Source organism: Cyanistes caeruleus, chromosome 8 (assembly GCF_971803275.1).
Source record: "Cyanistes caeruleus chromosome 8, bCyaCae1.hap1.1, whole genome shotgun sequence".
Classification (NCBI taxonomy): domain Eukaryota; kingdom Metazoa; phylum Chordata; class Aves; order Passeriformes; family Paridae; genus Cyanistes; species Cyanistes caeruleus.
In genome coordinates, this window is record NC_141708.1 from 37,400,951 (window position 1) to 37,413,854 (window position 12,904).

At 42.1% G+C, this 12,904-nt stretch overlaps 1 protein-coding gene across 9 annotated transcripts in view; it reads right to left on the reverse strand.

Annotated features, from left to right (window-relative positions):
* PCDH15 (protocadherin related 15) overlaps nucleotides 1–12,904 on the reverse strand; it is a 532,955-nt gene that overhangs the window by 270,211 nt on the left and 249,840 nt on the right. For all 9 annotated transcript variants that reach the window (XM_086900046.1, XM_086900037.1, XM_086900044.1 and 6 more), the window contains one exon: nucleotides 2,453–2,571. In XM_086900046.1, coding sequence (XP_086756172.1) covers nucleotides 2,453–2,543 — 91 coding nt within the window. In that variant the 5' untranslated portion in view covers nucleotides 2,544–2,571. The remainder of the gene's footprint in view (nucleotides 1–2,452; nucleotides 2,572–12,904) is intronic.

Consider the following 12,904-nt stretch of genomic DNA (forward strand, 5'->3'; position numbering starts at 1 on the left):
GGTGTGTTTGAATACAAAGGGACTACAGTAGATGGGAAGTACTTGAATTTCATCAGGAGCAGATGGGATCATGGGGAAACTTCCTGCAAAGTCTAGGAATAAAGCAGCCTGACCAAGGCATTCCTGGATGAAGTTACTTTGGGACATCATTAATTGCTGTGGCTGGGGAGGATTTGGTGACACAGGAGGTCAAGCAAAACATATGAAACAGAGAAATTATGAGCTAATGAAGCAAAGCACAGCAAGAGGGGAAAGAAACTGAGTCAACATCCACAGCTGCTGCCCAGAAAATGGAGGATTGGCATGCTGAGTGCAAAGAAACAACACATCATTTTTGACAGAGCTGAATTTTTATTTATTTGTATGTATTATTCTGCTGTAAAGAGAACTACACTGTTTAAAGGCAATTGCCAGAAGAACACATCTTTTCTATGTTATATTTCAGGTTACAGATTCTGCTCCTGCACATCAGAACTCCTTTAGGCCCAGCCCTTAACAGAGTTTTCTATTTAGCTGTAAGAAACATATTTCCAAGTAATTATTTCTATAAGCATTGCCTCATTAGCTGGGTCCCATTTGCTGAGTCACCAGTCCCCCACCTTGGCTTAAATCCAATTCCAGCTCATTTTTTCTCTATTTCACTGTGAAATTTATCCAAAGTGCTTTTAGCTACATTTACCCTTTCCTGAACACAGTGTGGGGGAGGAAATCAGTTCAATTTGTATCAGGGTGCTGCATGCTCCCCCAGAAACAGGATTTCTGAACAGTCCCCCTGAAAAAGCAAGAATTTTGGCTACAGGCAGCAAATTTATACTCCTTATAACAAAGCTGCCTTGTTCAGGTCATATAACCATTACCAAGGATAAAATCAAATGGGTTCTGTGATAAATAAAATTAGCACGAGCCAGGCCAAAAAAATTCACACAAAAATTATGTTTATAACCCTTTGAAGTAAGGGAATTGCTGTATTTGCTCAGTCACAGGACACTGCCATTAAAGAGTGGTGGCCCTTCCCTTCCTCTAAATAACCTGGAAGAAAAAGGATTCTGAAAAATCTTGGGATAAGGACACAGAGATGAGAATTTGTCATACGAGTACAAAGGAACAGAAATGGAAACCTGAGGGATCCCTTTTTCTCCTTCAGGAGATCAAATTGTTCCTGTCCTGTCTGGGCCATCTGTGTTTTGCACATTTCATCACCCAAGCCTTACCAGAAATGGCTCCTCAACCAAAAATCCCCATTATATTCTCCTCAGAGGCCATCCTGCTGCTTCTCCTCCACCCAACCCTCCTCAAACCACCTCAAACCAAGGTCAACCTTCGTCATCCTGATGGCCCCTCTCCTCAACCTCAATAAATGATTAAAATCCTGTTAATTGCACCCCAGCAGAGAGTGAATATGTGAAATGTGAGCAGCTCGTCCACTTCAGTGTCAGGAGTGACAGTGATTATGACACGGTGTGAAAATGGAGAAAATTAAATTAGCTTTCTTGTACATTATGGACATTAAATATAACATGGGGTTGGGCTGGGGGATGGAAGGGAATAAAAGGATATTTGGAGAGCGATTAGGAGAGCAAGAAACAGAGACTTTTGACTCAGTAGCAAAAAACAAAGCATAAATCAAGCAAGATTGAAGACTTCCCATGGAAGCACTTCCTAACTGACAAAATAGAGGTTTTTAAACCAAAAAGGATGCTAAAGTCATAAATTTGTACAATTACAGTTCTACCCACATGGAGTGCCATGGATAATGAGCAACTTCATTACAGACATTCTGAAACCACACTCAGTTTTCACTTATCCCACTCATTATTCCCAAGAGTATTCAGGAACAACTCTGACAGACTTTGTCTTTCAATGCTGTTAAATTGTTCAAAAGAATAAACCCTAATCAGCTATCCAGGGCTGTAATTTTTAATTACCAGAGATCACTGGCAGGACACATTTCTGGTGTCTTTTAATTAAATTCAATCAAGATGCTCTGAAGAGTGACACGAGCTACCGGTGCCATGTTGCAGGTTTCTGAAGTATTGTTTCTCTAGAAAACCCTCACTGGATTTTTTTGATTTTTTCCCAGTATTTTGGTCATTAATAATTCTCTCAAACTCCTGTTCTAACCACAACTGCTGATTTATAAACAAATTAAAGTTTACTGGAAAAGCTTGCACAATGAATAAGACAAAACCAATTTTGATGCTCGAGCCCAACACTGAATAATCATAACGGAAGATTTTATCTTGCCTGGTAAATCAACAGCTTCAAAAAATGCAATCATCAGTAGATGCTGAAGCCATGAAGCACAAAACACACACAGACCTTTCTTGTAACCTCTTTTCCTACCAAATTACTTCTTCAAGTAATAATTTTGAGGGGGGAAAAAAACATTTCAACGCAATTCCAGAGATGTCCCAGCCCTCGCACAGCTCCACCCCCTCAGCCAAACCCTTACCTTCATCATTCTGGGCCAGAGCCCATGCCAGGACAGCAGCAAGTGCCGTCCCCACTGTGAACCATTTCCAGAGACAAAGCTGCTGGACCATTTTCCGTCAAACTTCACTCAAGGCAGAGCTGGAAAAGAGGGATTTGACACATTTATTAGTCAACCTGCACAAAGCTGAGCCACTACAAACTCTTTCACAGGTATCTCCTACATAGGGGATATGCAGTCTGTAAGAGTGTGGCATTGTTTCAGTCACAAAAATAAGGAAGGAGAGCGCCATTAGCATTACTCAGGATGTGTGTTCTCATTAACTCGATAACTGTGCATGCACAACCCTCAAAGTCAAGAAAATGCAAGGTTCTGGCTTAAATCAGATCTGATTTCCATAATTTCCCTGAAATAAAGTATTTATGTTGTCCTTCCTGTTTTCAAGCACTTTGGAGAAGCAACTGCAGCAGAGAAATTGCACTGATTAAAGTGGGGGTTCACTGCAAAAGGCCAGGGAGACCCAGGATTCAAAGGCATTGCCTAGGAAAAATGGGAATGATCCCTGAGGATGGCCTTAAATAAGGACACAGGTTGTTAGGTTGTGTCCAGGAAAATGAGACAAGCACCACCAGCACCAGACCAAAAAAATCCCTACAACCAACAAAGTAAAATTAAAAACCAAACGAGGAAAAAACCCCAAAAAATAAATAAGCAAAACAAAACAAAAAACAACCAAAAAACCCAAACAAACCACCAAAAATACATGAAACAAAAAAACAAACAAAAAGCATACAAACAATAATACAAAACAGAGAAACCCTCCCAGGAAAAACAAAAACCCACAACCCTCTCCCTTCCCTCCCCCACCAAGACCTCCAAAACAAAAAAAAAAAACCTGCCCAAACAAAAAATCCCCCACCAAAATCCCCAAGACAGGTCTGACTGAACTCCAGAGCATACCTGGAGTATGGAACATTAGAAAGTTAAAAAAATCTCTGATTCATGATTCCAATAAAATGAATTAGCACAATTCTACAGCCCAGAACTGAATTATTAAAACTATTCCTTCAAATAAATAAAGTTTGGGATAAATACTATGACAGGCGCACAGAATGAAGAGATATTTTAATCAATATAAACCAAGTTATAGTATTTATTAAAGTAATTGTTTTATTAAAAATCAAAGAAATTTGCAAAACAATCGTGTGTCAAGAGTTTTCAAGGAAAACCTGGCGGGGTTTTTTCCACAGGAGGAGAAAAAATAGGTAAATGTAATAAGCCAGACTGAGTGGCCCATATTTACTCAAGTATTTAAAGTTCCTAGGTGGTTGATGATATGCATTATATATATGTATTTAGTTTGCTTGCTGGACAGATTACATGGCTGGGATCTCCAGGATGTCAGAGGTTTTTCCTAAATTCAATGATTCTAATATGTGATTTATGAGGCTCCCTCACAGCAAGCACAGCTCCTTCTCCCTTTGTAAAAGCCATGGATTGCAGGTGACTTTATTGGATTTTATTACCAACATTCTGGAGAAATAAAGGGCAGCAGCAAAATGATTTAAAATTCTACACTGCACACATTGCTCGACTTTTCTTCTGGGGGTTTAGGATGGAGAGAGGCCTTTCCAAACTCCACCTCCCCTCAGGCTGGACTCTTCCCAACCTGACCAGCAGCAGGAGGTTGGTACAGACTGCAACAGGCAGCAATTCCAGGAAAAACTTCAATATTGGTCATCAAACAAGTGCAGCCCTAGCACAGATCTCATGGGACTGTTCTTTCCCGTTTCAAACGCATGTTTGTCTTGACAGAGCAGCTCCAGGTCACAGAACCTGGCATTCAAGCCATGCAAAGCACCCTCCTTCCTCCTCCTCTTCTCCTGCCCTTCCAGAGCTGTTTCTGTCCAAATTCCACCAGGGAATTGTGGAGTCACAGAATTCTTAAGGTCAGAAAGGCCCATTCAATTCATTCAGTCCAACCAGCACCAGCACCATGGTCACCACTAACCCTGTCCTCAAATGCCACATCCACACGTGCCTTGAATACTTCCAAGGACAGAGACTCCATCACTTCCCCAGGGCAGTTCCTCCCAGTGCTTTACGACCCTTTCCATGAAGAACCTTTCCCTAATATCCAACCTAAGCCTCCCCCAGCACAGCTTGAGGCTATTTCCTCTCATACTCTCATCTATTCCCTGGAGGAAGAGACCCAACTCCCCTCTCCTCACTCTCAGCTTCTTTTGGGGAATTGTAGGGAACAACCTCAGAGAGCAACCCTGACAGCTCAAATGGGAATTAGTGGCAAAACGGGGAGTTAGAGACAGCTCAAAGGAGAATTCCAGACTTCCCAAAGGAACTATTATTCCCATGTGAGAGGAAACCTCAAAAGGGCCTTTTGCCTCCCTTCTCCTTCCCAAAAAATGCTCATTTGGTTACTGTCATCCAAACCTCCACTTAGCCCATTCCAAAGTCATTCTGGAATTTGTAACAGAACCTTCACAAAAAAACCCAAAATTACTTTTACCATGATATATTCCTGCTGACTACTTGGAAATCAAGGCTGCTTCCACATTAGCCAAATAGATTCCAATTAATCATCATTATCAAACCTCCTGGGAATTTTGAGGATGGGAGATTCTCAGTATTTCACCACTACTTCCTCCCCTGCTAACAAAAGTTCCTGAAGGAACTGGGCTCAGCTGCTTTTCTACTTGAAGCAGTATGATTCCATTAAGGGGTATTTGCCTCCAACCTTTTATACCTCAAATCCCAGAATACAGTAGTTCAGATGACTCTTGGAGTCTTCAGGTCAGTCTAAGGAAAATCCCATCCAAATACAGATTTTAGGTGTTATTAGTCCTAAAAAAGAAGTGCACAGACCCACTTCTGAGGTCTCTGATATTTGATTTTACAACCTTGAAAAACAAAGTAAATCTAGCTCTCCAATCACGATGTTCTATTTTAGAAAGTTACTCAGAGCTCAGCTGACACCCTTGAGTGGAGTCTGCTCCTGAGAGATTTTTAGGATGGAATCTTGACAGATTTATTTTTGACTTTGATGAAATGTCAAGTTAAACCACAAGGATAGCAACACTGCTGCTCCCAAAAGCAGCAGCTTTCTATGCAACTGGACTACAGCAGAAGAAAAATCCTGGTTTTTCCTTCAATTTGTACCAGAAAAAAAAAGAAAAAAAACCCACAAAAAACCAAACAAAAACCCACAAACAACCAAAAAAACCAGCCAACAGCCCCCAAAAGCCAGGAGTATAAAGGACAGGAAATTAGATTATTAAATTCGAATGATTCTGCTAACATGGAAACAGCTCAGAACAAATCACAATTTACCAAAGTGCCAAAAGGTTGACCTCTAAAAAATAAGGTTGAACTCCAGACAGGGCAAGGAACAACTATGAACTGATGAGAGAAGGAAGATCTGTAAAGTAAAAACACAAAAATGCCTACAAGACTCAGCATTTTCCTGAAAAATATTCTAATTTTAAATTTTAAGAGATGATAAAGGTGAATTAAAAACAAAACCAATCTAAATATGAGTTATGACATCCAAGTACTTTGAATGTATTTAGAGGAACAATAATATGACAGTAACTTCCAATAGTTATTTACTTCTAGATCTGGTGTTGTAACAGGATTTAAAACTTTGCATTCATTAGAAGCTGGAGCAGGCAGGATCATGGCCTCGGTAAAAATAAATAACCATTTTCTGGCCAACCTCGACCAGGGCCTGCCCACCCTCCCAGGGAACAATTCCTTCCCAATATCCCATCCATCCCTGCCCTCTGGCACTGGGAAGCCATTCCCTGTGTCCTGTCCCCCCATCCCTTGTCCCCTGTCCCTCCATCCCTTGTCCCCAGTCCCTCTCCAGCTCTCCTGGAGCTCCTTTAGGCCCTGCAAGGGGCTCTGAGCTCTCCCTGGATAATTCACTTCTCCAGGTGAGCACCACCTGCTCTCCCAGCCTGGCTCCTGAGCAGAGGTACTCCAGCCCTGGAAGCAGCTCCATGACCTCCTCTGGACTCACTCCTATAGCAATAGCTCCACATCTTTCTTGACTACTTGAAATAATTCAATGAGGGGAAAAAAAAAAAAAAAGTAAATCTAAAAAATCTAAATTTTGGGCCAGGTTTGCCACAAGCCAGATCCATTGGCTCCCTCACAACAGAACTGCCACATCCACACCCAATTCCATAGGAAATATGGATTATGGAAGTGCCCACACCACCCAAACTGCCACCAGCAGCAACTTCTCTGGGTGCTCTCCATGAGCAGCAAATCTGAAACAACTTGGAGGCAAATGCTTTGAACTTTCTGCTCCTACAGTTGGTTCAAAGCCCTGACAAACTTCAACAGAAATCACTAAGTGAGCATTATTAATTCATTAGACATGTAAACAAATATTTGCTATTTAATATGTTTGTCAAAAACAGTGGTTCCTGAGAAACTGCTGTGGCTGGATGAGTAACTCAGCATTTATAAAGGAATTAAATACCCATTTATATCTGTGCTATTATTTCCACAACAAGCCTGAACTCCTTCAAGCATAAGGAGTGACCCATTTTGCTTAGTGGAGATGCTCTTTGCATCCTACAATTGTGATAAATCTTTAAAAGTATTTATTTTTTAAAGGTTGATGCAACTAAATAGCTTTAACACAGCAAAAAATTATAGTGGACTGTTTTTTTATAAGGTTCATTATTATTATGGATCAGCTGAACTCCCTTAAAGTTTGTAGACATAAAATAGGGAGCGCAAATGCTTATTCTGGAGAACTGATGCCATAATAAATCAGAAATGCCAGTAAAACAGCAGGAAAATGCCTCATACAGAAGCCAAAAAGGAGAGGAACTTGCTTTAGAGTCTGACAGTGTTCCTTGGTTAAAGCTACAGTTCATTAAAACTTTGTGTCTCAAATGTTTGATTTTCGTAACTGTTGAAGTGCCAGCATGAGCAAAAAAGCTTCTAAGAGATTATTTAACCACAGAACAGACACTCACCAAAAAAACCCGAACTGTTTTGCTTCACAATGCTGTTCAACACTCAAGTCACCTCACCTGGCATGGAATTCATATCCATGAATTCCATTGAAGAACTCAGGGGGGTTACTTCTGATTAGCAGGTCCTGAGCCCCTCTCACTGGGGGCGCACATCTGCTGGAAGACCCCCTCACTTGAGGCTTAACCAAAAAACCAAACCCTAATTCCAGATCAGGGGTCACCTCTGGTAGCTCAGGACATCCCAGAAAAATAAATCTCATCCCACAAGCTCCCTTCCACACCCAGGCCCTAAGCCCCTCTCACTGGTGGGGGGCACATCTGCTGGAAAACACCCTCACCTGGGGCTTAACCAGAAAAATAAACTCATTCCAGCATTCCAGCTCAGGAATCACCTCTGGCAGTTTGGGACATCCTGGAAGGCTGAAGATCAGCTTACTGCCTCCCTCTCATACCCAGGCTCTGAGCCCCTCTCACTGGTGGGGCACATCCAGAGCACATCTGCTAGGCTGGAGAACAGCTTCAGCTGGGGCTTAGCCACAAAAATAAACCCTAATTCCAGCTCAGGAATCACCTCTGGTAGCTTGGAACATCCCAGAAGGGTGAATATCAGCCCACAGCCTCCCTCCCATGCCCAGTCCTAGATCCCATCTCACAGACCCCTCCAACCAGGAGAAAAGCCAGGGAAGACTTCACCTTTGAGTTAAAACAGTTCTGGCTCTGATTTAGCTGCAGGTGTGACTAACTCTGTTTGCAGAAGTCAAATATATGCTTAAATGCTTTCCTGAAGAATTATTCAAGCATAAGCAAATATTTGGCTGTGCTGGTGCTACAGTGAATAATTCACAGTGCAAATTCATCTCTTTCTCCAGCTTTGGAGGTTCCAAAAATCCAAACATTACTCCAGGTTTTTTTTTTTACTGACACTTCTTGAGCAATTAACACATGAGTATTTCAGCCTATGGACTCTTGGATTTACTCAATCCTATTAAAGTGCTCTCATGCTCTGGGACTGGCACAGTTGAGTTTGATTTAACATTCTCCTCTCCTTGGATAAGACCTTTCAGGAACGTGAAGATTTTTAAGATGGAATTTCAAGCTCAAACCTGCTCCCACCTCAATTCCCTTTTCCCAGCTGCTGGGTCTGTTCCACATAAATAAACACATTTTAAAAGTGGAACATTGATGCTGCATCTGTCCCTTGCCCTTGTGTTATTAAGCTCTTGAGTTTTTACCCTCACTTGTAGGCAGCATTTTTAGAAAGCAAAGACACAACAGGGAAAAAATTTATATGAGGAGCTGAAGTAAAATTTCACCAGCAACTTGAAATTCCTCAGCATTTTCTCTGTATCTACATTCAAATAATTCACTTCAAATATTCCTGCTTGCCCCCATTCTTCCCGGGACTACTGGTTTTGCTTCTTTCCTTTCCCCACTCTTTAAGCCTGTTATTTTCTGTGCTTTTCTTGCAGAAATGACTCTCTAAGAGTCAATGAGATGCCACTGCAAGGCCAAAGTAAAGCCTCAGTAACAGAGATCAAAAAAGTCATTTCAAACTTCAGTAAGAACCCTACAGCTGCCCCTAGGTCTGGCTGGGAAAGATGCAATGGAGAAGTTAATTAACAAGCCATTTTTACTTCAATACAAAAATCTCTAGGTTTATTTCAATTTTGCACCCCCAAAACCCCAAACCAGCTATTTTCTTGGTTCCTATAATTAATTACATTAATTATAAAGTTATTTATTTTCCATCTCTACATATCAGTAATAGCCAGAGAATCCCAGAATGGTTTGGACTGGAAGGGGCCTTAAAGCTCATCTCATTCCAACCCCTGCTGTGGGCAAGGAAACCTTCCAGACACTCCAAGGATACTTTTCCACCCTCCTGCCAGCAGAACATCCTAGAGATGATGATTTAAAAGGATTAAAATTATTTAATGCTGTTGATTCCCACTGAACAAAGAAGATTGACAAAGAGATGGAAGGTTTGCACAGAAAAAACTCAACTGAACTCACAAAAGAGAAGAACTTTATGGTATAACTGAGAAAGGGAGAGAGAAGAACTTTTGTTTCCTGCTTCCATCACTAGCAGTGATTTATTTCCTGTCTTTTTAACAAGCAATGCAGCTATAGGATGGATGAACAGGTTTAGAACTCTTCATTGTCCATTCCTGTCCCCAAACACCATTTTTTTCATGCCTTATGAATTTATTTATTCTTGTTTCCCACCCCTCTGTATGGTCTTTACTTATAAAATATTGTTTTCACAGGAGGTTTTGAGTCACAAAAGAAGTTGTTTGGCTGTGACACTGTTCATTTGAAACTCCTGTTGTGGAGATGGTGCCTCCAGAAAGAAGAGAGAGAGAAGATATCCTAAACTTGATATCAGAGCCAGGAGACTTCAGCTGAAAATTAACATTAACATAAAAAGATTAAAAGAAATACAACCCATATTAGGCAGGAGTAGCTCAGTTCATTCTTCAATAACCTTTGTCTTCATAAAATATGCACACAGAGCTAAAGTTACACATTAAAGTGTTAATAATGAAAATATAATTTGATATTAAAGTCCAAAGATCAGTTTCATTGCTTTTACCACAAGACAGGTATTGGATTCCATCCGAAAAACTTCTCCATTTCTCCCTTGCCGGAGCAGTTTCTCTCCAAGGGTCCTTCCCTGGGGTTACACAACACAGAGGAGAGAATCCAAAAGGTAAAATCTCTCTGACAGCAGGAAATGTTTTGTCAAGAGCCCCTCTGAGTGCTCCTTGCAGGACACCAGGAACTGTCTCCACATCTTATGGCTGAAAAGCTGAGTGGTGTAATAAAAATAGAATCATCTCAAACTAAGTTGGGACAATGAACATGAGCCAAATTAATTAAATTTAAGCTAATTTGATTTAAGTTAAGTGCATTCATTTTATTGAAGAAAATTACATTTTCTCAAGTAGAATTTATATGCCACCTCTTTCCTTCTCCAAGATGATTTTATTTAAACTTTGTAAAAATAAATACACTAAACTTGTCTGTTTTCCAGAAATGAGTGTTTCAACCTGCCTGTAGTCAATAGAGGAGTAGTGTTAAATACACCCTCGAGTAGTGGCAGAAGATGTGTTTGAGTAGCTCAGTGCATGACATGTCAGAATTAACATGTGCATACGCCCTGAGCAGAGATTTCATCCAGCCATTCTCAAAACCAGCTGAAGATTTTGATACTGGAGATTATCAGGCCAGAAGTTAGGCCTAGCTTTGGAAATTAGGCCAGATGCCAAATAGTAAGGCTGGTTAATCCAGAGAGCTGCCACAAGTCTGTACCAGGATTCAAAAGACCCCTAAAAAACAAATGCACATCCCATTATTGTACAGGAGCCAGCCTGCCTTCCTCCACACCTTCGGAACACTCCCAGTAAATCCCAAGCATTCCTTCTGCCATCACCTGCTAGCAAACTCCAGTAACTCAGGGACACTCCCCTTCTGGCTTTTACCCCTTAGGCTCCTCAGCAGAGCCCAGCCTAAATTAAGCCATTTCATAGGAATTCAGGTTTCCTTTCTAGAAAAGAGCAGGAAATCAGAAGTTTTGTCTTTCTCAGGTTCTTGGTACATTATCAGTGACCACATTCTGCACTTAAATCACAGATTATTTCTTGAACCCCTGAGCCACGTGCACAAGGATCCTTCAAAACAAACCACCTCAGATATACCATGGTACATTTAGACTCCTCTCACACCTCACCAGTTTTCTTGGGAAGTCTCCTCAGCCTGGGCAGCTGGACTGGAGTCTATTAATGGAGTCCCAGGCCAGATTTTCATTATTTGAGGCACATCCCTCCTGTTCCCCACCTCCTTTTTGCCTCTGCTTGTTAAGCCTGACCTTCAGTTTCCTCCTGCTTCCATCCAGCAGTACCCGAGCCCCAAATAGGGTTATGCCTTCCTCCAGCTCCTCCTTCCCTGCCAGTTCTGCACATCAAAGCCACTTGTCCCCATCATTCCTGAACAGCCTCTCCCACCCCTCCTGTGCCCCTGCGCTCTGCAAGCTTTCCCTGATCTGACATCACATCTCTCAAGCCTCAAGCATGCTTTCACTCCTCTGTTCCAGGATTTTCCTTCCAGGTATTTTTGGGGGATCTTACACTTAAAAATCCCTCTTGTCGCTTCTTAATAGGCACTGACCATAACGGAGGCAATTACGTGTTTTGATTATGCTTGGATTGATTTCTGAGTTTGTTGGCTGGGAGGGAAAGGAGGCAGTAAAATCTTTACTCACATTTTGACATTTTTAACAGGTTTCACAAGGCTGGAATCACTTCCCTGCCTTCACTACCCCAGAGAATCTGTGGCTGCCCCTCGATCTCTGGAAGTGTCTAAGGCCAGGCTGGAGCACTCTGGGACAGTGGAAGTTGTCCCTGTCTGTGGCAGGGGGTGGGATAAAATGGGCTTTAACCTACCCAAACCATTCTATGATTCCAAGATTTATCCATCTCCATTTAACCATTCCACCTTTTACATCTCCTCAACCATCCAGCTGCTTTTCAGTCCTCTGGCAATTGCATAAATCCATCTCCTGAACCTCTGTTTCTTCAGATACCCTTCACACCTCAGTGCTGATCATCAACCCCCAACACTCAGCATTCCACTTCCTGGATTATCTGGATCCCTGCTTTCCTTAAAATACACAACACCCAGGGCTCTCATCTACCCAGGCTGGCTATTCCAAGACAACACAGCTATTCTTGGCCTCCACATCTCCCAGGCAAATCCTTCTCTTCCACCTTTCCAGACTCTCAGAAGTGCTTCTGCCCACTGCTGAATGCAGGAAGTGATGTGACATTTCTAGCTTGTTTTTGTTGTGCTGGATCTGTGGGTGATTCATGCTTTCAGAGCTGGGGTGTGCCCACATGCTGGGACACCAGGATGGGCACAGGGCGCTCATCCAGGAACAGCTGGCACTGAGTGCTTACCAGAGCTGCAGGGGATGGATTTAAACACCCACAGGTGGGTTTTGAGCTGCTCAAGTATCTCCATGGTCAAATATCCAGCAACAAATGGCTTCTGAGGAACAGAAGAGAAATAAAGATGGGATCTTACAATACATTGTGGAGACAGGAAAATTACAGAGATGACTTTGGGAGAAGTGCAAGTACAGGCTTTTTCAGATGGTTCCTGGCTGCTACAGGGAACTGTTTCCAGGCTGGAGGTAGGCTACACATGCAAGGGATTACTGGTATGGAAATGGTCTGGGTCAGCAGAGACCTTGTAGAACCTCTCATCCGTCCCCTCATCCATGGACAAGGAGAACAGTTCTTCCCTCCTCAGGCCCTGCTGAGCTGAGCTGACTTAGTCCACAAAATTCACCTCTTGTTCAACTAAGTCCTGGGTGTGAATCCCAGACTGGTTTGGATCAGAAGGACCCTTAAAGCTCATCCAGTACCACATCCCTGCCATGGGCAGGGACACCTTTCACTAT